The sequence below is a fragment of the Aphelocoma coerulescens genome, chromosome 1, assembly GCF_041296385.1.
Source record: "Aphelocoma coerulescens isolate FSJ_1873_10779 chromosome 1, UR_Acoe_1.0, whole genome shotgun sequence".
Taxonomy (NCBI): domain Eukaryota; kingdom Metazoa; phylum Chordata; class Aves; order Passeriformes; family Corvidae; genus Aphelocoma; species Aphelocoma coerulescens.
This window is the reverse complement of record NC_091013.1, coordinates 107,998,271-108,010,855: the sequence shown is the minus strand read 5'-3', so window position 1 is coordinate 108,010,855 and position 12,585 is coordinate 107,998,271. Positions and strand designations below refer to the sequence as shown.

General features: G+C 59.8%; 1 protein-coding gene across 1 annotated transcript; it reads left to right on the top strand.

Annotated features, from left to right (window-relative positions):
* Positions 1 to 3,017: 3,017 nt before the first annotated feature.
* Positions 3,018 to 8,301, top strand: LOC138119819 (maestro heat-like repeat-containing protein family member 7). The gene is made up of 15 exons (XM_069032025.1): positions 3,018 to 3,150; positions 3,386 to 3,450; positions 3,561 to 3,710; positions 3,894 to 4,042; positions 4,366 to 4,513; positions 4,760 to 4,947; positions 5,038 to 5,175; positions 5,462 to 5,576; positions 5,749 to 5,904; positions 6,113 to 6,289; positions 6,423 to 6,578; positions 6,738 to 6,839; positions 7,245 to 7,347; positions 7,633 to 7,689; positions 7,994 to 8,301. Exons 1-15 carry the CDS (start codon positions 3,030 to 3,032, stop codon positions 8,191 to 8,193), a joined length of 2,025 nt encoding a protein of 674 aa, XP_068888126.1. The 5' UTR covers positions 3,018 to 3,029; the 3' UTR covers positions 8,194 to 8,301.
* Positions 8,302 to 12,585: the final 4,284 nt, after the last annotated feature.

Sequence of the window (12,585 nt, the reverse complement as noted above, 5' to 3'; positions counted from 1 at the left end):
ACCCCTTGGTTCGAGGGTCTCTTCGAGCCTGGCACTGATAGCCCTGGGGCTGTGGTCTCCACCTTGGAGGTGTTAAGCCTGTGCTCAGTGAATGTCCCCAGCCCTGAGTTGTTACTTTATCTTATCTTCATCAGCGAGAGGTGTAAGGCCTCAGTCAGGGCCCCATTCAGGGTGTGGTAGTCTTCTCTGCAGCTTTTGTAATACAGTTTTAAAAGTCCTTTAAGAAAATATTTAAGTCATAAACTACAATATTTCAGTCTCTGACAGTGGGACAGAACAGCTTTTGTTGCATTTGAGAGAAGTAATTTTTTGAGTAATTTGAGATAAGTAATTTTTTTCTTTTTATATTTTAAAATTTTGCTAGAGCATAGTCTGATTTATATATAACAGAACAAAAGATAAGAGTTTTTCTCAGTAGAAACTCTTTCATCCAAAGCTGTTCTAGCCTGTGAGGTAAAAAGATGCCATGTCTTTGTATCCATTTCCCTGTGAGAACTTTGGGTCATGCATTTTAAGAATTCCTGTGATGCTCTGCATGGTGTAAAATAGATGTGTGTGAACAAAAGCTGAGGGGAAGTTTAAATAAGCTCATTCAAGTCTCTTCTGCACTTTCAAAATATCTCATAAAGCTTGGAAGACAGGAAAGATCCCTCCCCATCACCTAACAATTTCTCCAACAGCAGAAGCCTCTTTCTCCTATTAACTTCACTCTCCCTATTCTGGAGCAGCTCTCCCCTACAACTTCATGGAGTAGCTGTTCTGCAGTGGGTAAGATCAGCTACAGCAGCTTTCCTAGAATCACAGAATGGCCTGGGCTGGGAGGGACCTTAAAAATTCTCTCATTTCAACCTGCTGCCGTGGGCAGGGACCAGGTTGCTCAGAGCCCCATCCAGTCTGGCATGAAACACTTTCAGGGATGTGGCATCCACAACTTCCCAAGGAAACCTGTTCCAGTGCTTCATCACCTTCACAGGGAAGAATTTCTTCCTAAAATCTGATCTAAACCTACTCTCTTTAATTTTAAAGCCATTCCACCTTGTTCTGTCACTCCAGACCTTTGTAAATAGTCTCTTCTCCATCTTTCCTGTAGGCTCCCTTCAGGTAATGGAAGGCCACAATTAAGTCAGCCCAGAGACTTCTCTTTTCAAAGTTGAACAATCCCAAATCTCTCAGCCTTTCTTCCTATGATTGCTTTCAACAAAAATATGACAAGCAAAGATTTTTTTTCTGAAATAAGAATAATCTGTTCTGTAAGAAGTTGCCTATAAAAATACATGGCTACAGAAATCTCAAAGTAAACATTTCTTACCTAATCTGCTCTAGTGGACACCAAGGTCTTCTTATAGTTTCAGCCTCTAAGTAGTTGAGACGGTACACTGTAATGGTCTAAAGCCTGAAAATCTTTCATCCGCTCGGTTGTTGCAGGGTGAGGTCCTTTACACACAGTGTGCAGTGTGTGCCAAGAGCACTCACTGATTTGTTCTTGCAGGCAAATCTCTGTGAATATGTGTAGTTCTGGACATTTTGTACATATGTTATGTGGCTCCAACAAAAAAAAGGAAAGAAAAGTTGAATTTTTTTGGTTCCATTTGTGGATTATCAAGTTTTCCCTTTCATTTCCCTAACGTCCCTTACCAAGCAGGGCTTGTTGGGGCCCACCCCCACACCACCATGTAGCCCTGGGAGAGGGGCCCTGAGGGGACAGGGATGGGCTTTCCTAGCCCCTGGTCAGCCTCGTTCCCCATTGGTTGTTTTGTGTTTCCCTGCACGGGCAAGGACCCTCGGCTCCCGTGACTGTAAGAGTTCCTCGGCAGAGCTCCGGCCATGCGGCTGGAGAAACAACCATCTCTGAAACATCTACCAAGAATCTGTCCATATATGTTTCTTTTCCACGGGACTCCTGGTTTGATACGTCTTGTTACAGTATCCCCGCTGTAACAGAGCAACATCTCCTGTCAGATACCAATCTGTTGCCCCCAGCCGCTCCAGCTGCTCCTGCCAACAGCCCCCTGTAGGAAGGAGCACAGACCCCAATGCATCTTGGCTTTGGCTGCCCATGGGCAGAGAAGCCCCCCGGGGCACAGGTCTCTGGGGCAGGAGACGGGCAGCAGTGCTGCCAGGGTTCGGGGGGTGGCAGGTCTGCTTTGGCAGGGACTCTGCCACACCTGCCCATTTCAGCGCTCCCCGGGCCCCAGGGCTCAGAGCAGCACTCGTTCCCTGGCCCACACGTTCCTCGTCTGTGTCACAGCCCCGGGCTTAGGACGGCCACCGGCCGGGACGTGTCCCAAGGAGGCCGTGCCAGCTTCTGTGGAAGGCCCCGTGCCCGTCCCGCCGCGGCTGCGTCGGCAGCCGTGGGGGCTCCTTGTGCTGCCCCGAGCCCGCAGAGCAGGGGAGCGCTTGCTTATGGTTGGAGCCGTTGCTTAAGTTCCTGTCGGGCTGTCTTAGACACTTGGGGCAAGGGATTCCTTCCAAGCTGGGCCACTTGGGGTGGGCTGGGGGCGGCCCAGGGCAGGTGGCATTGTGTGCAAGGGCCCTTTGTGACATGGTGCAGCACGGTCACCGTGGGTGTGCCAGGGCCCTTTGTGACACGTGCTGCTGACATAGGTGCTGGCGGCGACGCAGCCACGCCACAGCGCTCGGAGCACGCGACGGGACAGGACGGGACAGAGCGGTGCCGCACAGCCCACTCGTTCCTTGCCGACCCGGAGCTTTTCCGAGGCGTTATTCCTGCAGTGCCCTCAAGACCAGACTGCAGGACCTGGTGACTCGGAGCTTTTCCAAGGCGTCTCTCTTTCCCGCGGCCGCTGCCCTCGAGGACAGACCGTGGTATTTGGTGACCTGAATCATTTACGAGGAGTCTCCTGTCATTGTGGCGGAGCCCTCTGAGACCGGAGTGCAGGACTTGCTCTCCTGTAGCCTTCCTGAGGCTCCTCTGTCGCAGGTGCCTTCAAGGCACAAGTGCACGACCTGCTGACCCGGAACCTTCCCAGGCATCTCTCCTGCAAGAAGCCATACATCTACTCAGTGTCATGGAGCAGAGGCCCCTGACCGTGCCCAAGCAGGCCTTGGTGAAGGGCGAGGAAGAAGGCCCTGCAGCTGCCCCAGCACAGCAGCCTGCAGAGGTGCAGCAGTTCCAGCAGCCACAGGAGGGTGAGTGGCAGAGCTGGACCCCAGGGCTGGTGCCTGCAGCCAGCTAGGCCCCATCCCATCCCATCCCATCCCATCCCATCCCATCCCCTGGGAACATGCCCATGGACAGGAGGGAAGAGGGGCCAGGGCAGACCCCTCCGCAGCGGCCGTGCCCCATCCCTCGGCCCAGGCCCGGGCTGTGTTCTCCGGCCTCTCCCGCAGCCCCTCAGCTCTGGCCGCGCTCGCTCTTTGCCAGATGCAGCCGTGGACCGGACACAAGAGCAGGGCCCCGCCCGTGGCCGCTTCCGCAGAACAGCGCAGGTACCTGCAGCCATCCCCACCCGGGCTGGGCCTGCTGTCGCTGCTCAGCCGAGCACCGCGCTGGCAGCACCCCATGGAACATCCCTCCCTTCTTTGCCCTTCTCCTGCAGATGATTTGCGAATTCATCAGGAGAATTCGGGAGGAAGAGAGCAGCGTCACGGGCACTGGGGTCAGAGCACACCCTCACATCTTCAAAACCAAGACCAGTGCCGCCCTGCTGGATATGCTTGTGGAGGAGGGCGTTTCCAGCCCAAAGAGAGTAAGCAGCCTGTGGCCAGGGCTGGAGCCCCCCAGGAATCGCTTGGCCACCCAAGCCACGCCCGCTGGTCACTTTAAGCCTTTGAGGCCATCACAGTGTGCTGGGAAGGGAAGCGCTCCTCTGGAGAAGCAGGGGACATTAGTCCCTCTGGCAGCTTTCCAACTCTCCCTGTGCCTTCTCCAGGTGCCCGCCATGGTGAGGTACATCCACCAGTGGCTCCTGTCCAATGAGTATCCTGACTCCAGACTGTCCAGGACCCTTCTGGCTCTGACTGAGGCCTACCCCACTGATGTGGTGATGACCATCCTGCGTGTGGCCCCATCATGTGACAGGTATGGGGCCCACCTGCCCAGAGGGCCCAGGGCTCACCAGCCCATCGGCCTGTGGAGCCCGTCCCAGGTGTCTGACAAACGCAGAGTTCCAGGGCCTTCTGGCTCCTCCATTTCCCAGCCCTGGCATGTCAGCCCCCAAGCCTGCTGCCATGCTCCCTCCCTGCCCCTCAGGGGCCCGTCCCCACAGGGGTGGGCTGCCTGGCTGCTGCCTGTGAGGGGCACTGGGCAGAGGCAGGGCTGGCAGCCAGCTCAGGTCCCCGCTGCTGCCCAGGCCACGGTGCTGTGGCCGAGATCCCCCCTGAGACAGAGCTCTGACCCCACAGAGCTGCCACAACCATGTGGAAGACGCTCATGTGCTCAGTCAGGACTTCAAAGACAGTCATGCCGCTACTCCTCGATGTGCTGGGGAGCTGGCCAGAGCACAGCACGCGCACCTCCGACGGGGACGACACAGTCGTCTTTGCCCTGGCTGTGAGTTTCTGGAACCGGCCCTTGCTCGCCCCCGGCTCGCCGTTCCAGCAGTTCTCCATCCTCCTTCCCCCACTGCATCTGCCTGCCTCAGGCGCTGGGCTGAAACTGGGGCTAGGGGCAGGTTCAGGGGCACCAGGCCCGGTGCTCCCCCCTGCGTCTCCCCTGGCCTCTCCCTCCCACGCTCGGGCCCTGCCACATGGACACCTCGGCAGTGAGCGCTGTCTCGGGGTGGTCTGTCCTCTGCAGGCAACTCTGGTGATGTGGAAGATCCTCCAGGTGCCCTATGTGCCACGCGTAGTGACAGTCTATTTGCCCCACCTCTTTGTGCATCTGCTCTTCCAAGTGTTCTTCAGCACAGTGCAGATGCCAGAGAAGGTTGAGAACTTGTGGAGAGCATGCCAGGAGCAACATGGCCTTGCCACCGACCCCAACAGGTGCTCCATGCCAGTCCTCCTGTCCCTCCCATGTCCCCAGCGCAGGAGCCAGTGCCCACCAGCGTGACCTGGGCTTTGCTCTGCACACAGGTTTGCAGTGCAGACCCTGAAGGACCTGCTCTGCCGACTCTACTATGAGGACGTGGTGGTGGCCGTGGAACACAAGCGTGGCTGGGACACCCTGCTCTGTGCTGACACCCACCACCACGCAGTGGGTCTGCTGGCCAGGTGAGGCCCCCTCCTCCCCAGCTGCCCTCGGCATCTGTGCCCTGTGTCCCGGGTGCCCCACACAGTCCCCGTGCTCATGGGCCAGAGGGCCTTGTCACCGAGGGCCGGCCGGCCAGCCAAGGACACTGGAAAAGGCTGGGAGAGGAGGGTCCCCAAGAGCAGCCACTTCCCAAAAGACCCAGGTCCCCTTGCAGGGTGGCGGGGAAAGACCAGACCTGTGTGAGTCTGTCCTGGGAGAGGTTTGCCCCCCCGGCTCACGGTCTTGCTTCCTTTCTCCTCCTGCCAGGGAGATGTCCCGGGCCTCCAAATTCATGCCTTTCCGGATCGTTTGGCACCTGTTCAGCCTGCTCAGCGGGGAGGAGCCATGCCAGGATCTGCCTGCCCTGGCCTTCATTGTGGAGGTGAGCCCGATGGCCAGCGCAGCCTCGCCCCGCTGCCTCCCGGCTCTCTGCCCTCTCGTAGCCGCAGCTGCCCGGGACGGTGCCCGCGCCCTGTGCTGCTGCCTGGGCCCAGCGCTGCACGCTTGCGGGCTCGTGCCGGCTGGCTCCCCCATCACTCCCCTGTGCCTTTCAGGTCCTCTCAGATCCCCCTTTCCAGCATTGGCTGGACTGGGGTAGATGCAGTGACAGCGTTCTGGAGATCATGTCCAAGAACCTGCGGAGCGAGTGCAGGGAGAGGCGTCGCCTGGCGCTCAGAGGCCTTGTGGTGCTCAGCGAGGATCCCTCGATGGTGAGAAGGGGGCAGCGGCTGAAGCTGCGCTGGCAGCGTGGGGCTGGGGAAGGCAGTCGCCTGGGCTTGGCTGGGCTTCGGGCACTGAGGCAGCTGTTCCCAGCTCTCCTGCCTCCCGGTTCAGCTGCCCGAGTGCTTCGGGACAGGCCTTTGGCCTCTGGGCCCTGCAGCAGCAGGGTGAGGTTGCACAGCCTTGTGTTCCACACAGAACAAAGGAATGTGGAGCCTGAGCGAAAGCCTCGTGGAGCGCCTGCAGGAAGATGACAGCAACATGGCTGGGATGACCATCGTCGTCCTCGGCTATTTGTTCCTGCATAGTGGTGCCCCGATACCCAGCCCCATCGCCCTGCAGCTGGCTGAGGCACTCCTGCCACTTTTTGACAACGTAAGGCTCTGTGCCCCCAGCCACGGCCACTGGCTGCTGCCCAGACACTTTGTGCCCTGTGCATTTTCAGGCCCGTGCCCAGGTGGGCCTGGAGCGGCCGATGCGGAGCTCTGTCTTGCTTCCTTTCATACAGGATGACAGCCAGGTGCGGCTGCGCTCCACGTGCATCTTCCAAGAGATGATGGGCTTATTATCGGCAGAGGGAAAAAAGGCCCTGAAGTCACACGTGCGCCAGAGCCTGCTCCCACTCTCCTTCCACTGCCATGACGAGGACGGGCACGTGGCCGATGTGAGGACTCCTGGGCTGCCGGGGATCCCCTGGGAGGGGGCTCGGCCGCCTCCTGCCCTGGCGCCTCATGGGCTGCAGCACCCCCCTGGCCTCGGCACAAGGACACGGGTCCTGTGCCCTGGGCTGTGGTGCCATCTCCCGGTCTCTGCTGCTCTCCAGGCCTCCCGGGAAGCGCTGCATTGTGCGGCCAGCTTCCTGAAAAGGAGAGATCTCGAACGCGTGCTGGACGCAAAGCAGACATGGAGGTTCGGCGAGGGCCTGGTAAGGACGGCCTGGAAGCCCAAGTCGCAGCCTGGAGAAGCCCCCTGACTGCGGTGCTCCGTGTGGGGGGCTGGCAGCTGTGCCCCCCGCCCAGTGCTGCAGCCAGGGGCTCCAGCCTGCGCTCCACACGCTGCTCCCATCCCCGGCCGCACGGGCTCTTCTCCAGGCTCCTGTGGCCGCGAGCCGGGTGCCCACGGAGCCCCGGCCTCGCTGGGCTTTGGGGCGGGGGGGCACCGCGGCTCCCCGGGCAGCGCCCGGCCCTCGGCCCCCTCCAGAGCCCGGCGCCAGCGGCTGCTGGCCGGGCCTCAGGGCTGTGCGGGCAGGGGAGGCCACGGCGGGCAGCAGGGAGCGCCCGGCCGAGGGGCTGAGCCCGCGCCAACCCTTCCCTCCTGGCGCTCTCTCCAGCTGGCAGGGGACAGGAGCCGAGCGGCCGAGCACTTGCGGCGGGCCCTGCCGTACCTGCGGAGCCCACAGGAGTCCCTGCGACAGGCGGCCATCAGGTTCATTGGTGAGCCACGAGGCCGGGGCCCCTGCCCTCCCCTCCCCGCCCCGCCGCAGCGCGGCCCCAGCCCCGGCTGCTGCCCCGGCAGCGGGATCCGGGCTAGGGGCCGTGGGGCTCCGCCTGCCCTCGGGGCTGCCACCGCCCTCTCGCAGCCGTGCCCTCGGGCGTCGGGATGCGGCGAGGGCCCGGGCTGAGCCCTGCCGGGGCGAGGAGAGCGTGTGGCCGCAGGGCTGGCAGCGCCGCTGTCAGGGAGCTGTGCCGCTGGGGCCGTGACAGGCTCTGTGTTCCCAGGCATCGCCGGGCGGCACCTGAGGGGCCAGCAGGAAGAGCTCCAGCTCCTCTGCGAGGGTGAGTGAGTGCAGCCGGCTGTCAGCGGGGGCTGGCGGGGGGAGCTGCAATCCCTGCCCCGGCTGCGGAGGGCTCTGCTCTCTGCGCGGACGAGGGGTGGTGTGGGCAGAGCACAGAGAGGTTTCAGGGGCACGTGGGGGATTTGTGGCCAGCACCTTTGGTTGTCCAGGGACCTTCGATCCCGTTGGTCTCTGCTCCCTCTTGGCCGTGGCCAGAGCAGGCTGGGATGGCCCTGGCAGGGGGGGTCTCCTCGGGTCCCCGCAGATCTGGAGTCCGACCGTGCCTCTGTTCCTCTCTCTTGCAGCCCTTGAAGACGCGTCCCGTGACATCAGCCCTGCCGTTTCCAGCCTGGCGCGTCAAACAGCCTACGTCCTCCGGGCACTGGAGAGAGCTCCGCGCTCCATCTTCCAGATGCTGCGAGATCGACTCCGCAGGGCATGCAGGACACGGCCTCGTCTGTCGGGCCGTGGCTGGCTGCAATGCTGGAGCTCCTCATCGACCTGATCTGGGAGGTTCTCTCTGCTGGGGCCACCTGAACCAGCGGGCATTTTTTTTTCAGATGGTTCTTGTCTTCTTTTGGTTTTTCCCTTATATGTAAATATAGAATGTGTTTGTCTGAGACTAAAATTGGTTCATGCCTCAACCATCGATATAAAGTTTTTTCTCATTATCAAGAAGCTACAACCAAAGATGACTCCCTGAATGGTGGGACTTTGAACTGGAAGTCAAACTGCTGATTAGATAAAGGGAAACCCATGGTTCAATCATCCCCGGTTGAGTTTGGGGTGGGGGGAGAGCGCAGCTCACAGAAGCCAGGTTTACACAGACCACCCCAACCAATCGAGGCGGGGGGAGGGGGAGGGAGGAGGTTTCAGGTTCACGGAGTGACCTCTGGTCAGAGGCACTGAGCACCCATCCTCCGTTACATAAACCGGCCCGGCTGTGGAACTCCCAAACCCCACAGGCCACACGCACGGCACTTTCACCTGAGAGGCTTTGCACCACAGGACTGCACGTGATGCAACAGATCCAGAGTCGGTGGTGAGAGACTGCCCCCCTCCCCCAGGGGGACATGCCTGGACATTGCTACCTGGCTCGAGGGTATATAAACCCATCCGATTCTGTGCTTTCTGGGGGGACTTTCACCACCAAGAACACCAGCTGGATCAGCTGGATCAGCGGAACATGGTGGGGATCCACGGAGTGGTGATATTTTCCTTATCCTGTCCCTGTCACTCTTTCTGTCCCCTGCCAACTATTTTCTACTTCTTTCTTTCTCTCTCTAATATTTACCATCAAATAAAACCCATAGTATTGTCACTGGCATATGGTCTCGTTTGCACCTTAATTCGGGCAGAGGCATTTCTAAGAACCTTCAAAAGGAATTGTAACAGTGTTCTAATACACAGACTCCCAGGAGCTTTCTTCTGGTGCCCAGTGTCCGCAGGGCACAGGGGAAGAGGGGAAAAAGGATGCTTGTGCTCAGCAAGTTGCCCGGGTGTGCAGTGTGGAAGGGGAAATGGCCAGAAGCCCCCTGGCCTTTGGTGGTTCTGCTGAAGCCTTAATGCTGCCGACAGAGCGGCTGGGCAGGGGCCGGAGCTGCGGGGACGGCTGCGAGACCGGTGCCTGGAGATGGCCGCAACTCCTGTCCCAGGCAGGAACCGCCGCCTGTGTCCTCCTGCCCGTGCGTTGCTGGCTGGACTGCTGAGGGCTCCAAGGTGCCTCTTGATCCGGCCCCTCTGCAGCTCCGTCGGGGCTGCGGCGCTGCTTGGCCGGGCTGGGGGAGAGCCTGAGGGGCCGGGGTGGTGGGAAGGCCTGAGGAACCGGGTGTCAAAGACCATAAGCAGCCCCCGGGCAGCCGCTTCGTTCCTGCCACCCGGCTGTTCCGGCACTTCCCCGATGCGTCTGTCTCCCAGGCCTGCGGCAGAAGCCCTCAAGGCCAGCAGGAGGTGGGGAACACCCCAAGGTGCCCAGGCTGGGCCGGCTGGGGACAAGGAGGGCGGGGGGCCATGCCGGGCACGGCCACTGGCCGCTGCCAATAAGGGGCAGTGGGCGGAGGCAGGGCCGGCGGCCAGCCCGGGCCCCCGCGGCTGCCCAGGCCACGGTGCTGTGACCGAGGCCCCCCGGACACAGAGCTCTGGGCCCGCACAGCTGCTGCCTCCACGGGGAGGCCGGCGATGTCTCCTCGAGCAGGGCTGCCGAGTCGCTGCTGCCGAAGCGGCTCTGGACGCCGCAGAAACAGCAGCAGAGCGTGCACAGGAGCAGCAGCAGCCCGAACGCCTGCTCACCAAGGCATCCGCACCAGCCGGGATGCCAAACGGGGGCATAATGTGGGCACAACTGCACGTGGCTTGGCAAAAGGCTCCAGCAGAATTGGCCACAATGGCTTTCTCTTGCCTTGCCAGCCTCACAGCGACGCTCGGCAGCTTCGGCTGCAGCCCGTGCCCTTGACTGACTTCAGTGGCCGTGCTTGAGGGTGTTGTAAACGAGGCTGAGACTTTTTGAAAAGAAAAGCCAACTCCTTTCTTTATTAACAACTGAGAGCGGGAACCCAGGATAAGCCCAGGCTCCGTGCGACAAGCCAGAGTAAACCAACACACAAAAAAGGACAGTGCGACCCACTGGGTGCTCCCTTGGACCCCAAGTTCCGCAGGAGGACCCCGGTTAAAGTCCCAGGTCTGTTCTTTTACCCTCTGTCCCTTCACAACTGGTGGATTTGGGATCCTTCTTCTGATTGGCTCACTTCCAGGGCTTCTATTGGTCTTTATCAAGATGCATTTTTGTCCAATCATTTCCCGAGGGCGTTGAATGATTGCATAATCCTTTATCCAGTAGCGGTCCAAGATGCTGACATCACCTGCATGAGGTCATTTTCTAGTCCATCACGTCATCACGTCCCCAGTTGTGTCTCTCCCTGATATTATTGTGCTCACACTCTGATATTACACCTGGACAGTCTTGCAATCTCCTCAGTTAACAGGCCCGTTTGTTCAACTATCAACTCCCCTCTTTTATATCTCATCCAAACAGTAACAATCAACACCCCAAAACCGATTCATTTATTCCAAGGGCAGACTCGCCTTCCACAGACAGGCGTCCCAAGGCAGCCGCATTGGTGCCATGGTGAGGGAGAGGCTCTGATGGGACACAAGCCCTGCGCTGCAGCTGCTGTCCTTCTCCTCCATGCAGGCCCCTTAAAGACACATGCATGAGCTTCCAAAGTAAGCTTGGACTTGCTTGGAGCAATGGAAGAAGCAGCCGGCACTGAAGAAAAGCAGGGAGCGGTGGCAGACGTCCAGGGGTGGCGGGAAGCGCTTTGGTGTCTGCTGAGGAGACGGCCCAGTTCGCAAGCTCAGGCTTTGCTGCTAGAGGATCCTGCTTTGCTCTTGCTGGAGCTGGAGGCCATTCCCTACCAATGCATGGCCACTTGATCCATTGTTCCTGGATCAAGTCTGCTGGACCTGTGGCAACAAGTGTGTCCTGTGTCCCTGTGACAGCAGAAAAGGGCAGGACATGTCTTCTTCCAGCGTCTGTCTTGGCTGCTCCTTCAGGGTGCTGGCACCGTCATCAGAGACACCCAACAGCGTCTTCTCCCCGAGCTATCCCTATCCTCTGCGCTTCCCCAGGTGTCTCCCTTGACGTTCCCTGGGGAACCTCCCTGCTTGTGGCCATCCATTGCCGTGCTCAGCAAGGACGCAGCTGTGTTTGGACGTGAGCTGCCGCAGCCAGACACGCAGCAAGTGGAGCGTAGACTATCAGAGGCTGGGCCGATTCTTTTTTTTCCAGAGTGCAAGAAAGACAGAAAGGCACAAGGAAAGGTCACAGTGTCCCTCTAGAATCTCTTTGTCCTGTGAAACTCAGCAGCTGAAGCTGTTCTGGTGCTACTGCTAGTCTCCTCCATGAAAACATTCATTCCAGGAAGGAGCAATGTCGGGGTCTCCTCCCCCCGCCATGTAGCCCTGGGAGAGGGGCCCTGAGGGGACAGGGACGGGCTTTCCTAGCCCCTGGTCAGCCTCGTTCCCCATTGGTTGTTTTGTGTTTCCCTGCACGGGCAAGGACCCTCGGCTCCCGTGACTGTAAGAGTTCCTCGGCAGAGCTCCGGCCATGCGGCTGGAGAAATAACCATCTCTGAAACATCTACCAAGAATCTGTCCATATATGTTTCTTTTCCACGGGACTCCTGGTTTGATACGTCTTGTTACAGTATCCCCGCTGTAACAGAGCAACATCTCCTGTCAGATACCAATCTGTTGCCCCCAGCCGCTCCAGCTGCTCCTGCCAACAGCCCCCTGTAGGAAGGAGCACAGACCCCAATGCATCTTGGCTTTGGCTGCCCATGGGCAGAGAAGACCCCCGGGGCACAGGTCTCTGGGGCAGGAGACGGGCAGCAGTGCTACCAGGGCTCGGGGGGTGGCAGGTCTGCTTTGGCAGGGACTCTGCCACACCTGCCCATTTCAGCGCTCCCCGGGCCCCAGGGCTCAGAGCAGCACTCGTTCCCTGGCCCACACGTTCCTCGTCTGTGTCACAGCCCCGGGCTTAGGACGGCCACCGGCCGGGACGTGTCCCAAGGAGGCCGTGCCAGCTTCTGTGGAAGGCCCCGTGCCCGTCCCGCCGCGGCTGCGTCGGCAGCCGTGGGGGCTCCTTGTGCTGCCCCGAGCCCGCAGAGCAGGGGAGCGTTTGCTTATGGTTGGAGCCGTTGCTTAAGTTCCTGTCGGGCTGTCTTAGACACTTGGGGCAAGGGATTCCTTCCAAGCTGGGCCACTTGGGGCGGGCTGGGGGCGGCCCAGGGCAGGTGGCATTGTGTGCAAGGGCCCTTTGTGACATGGTGCAGCACGGTCACCGTGGGTGTCCCAGGGCCCTTTGTGACACGTGCTGCTGACATAGGTGCTGGCGGCG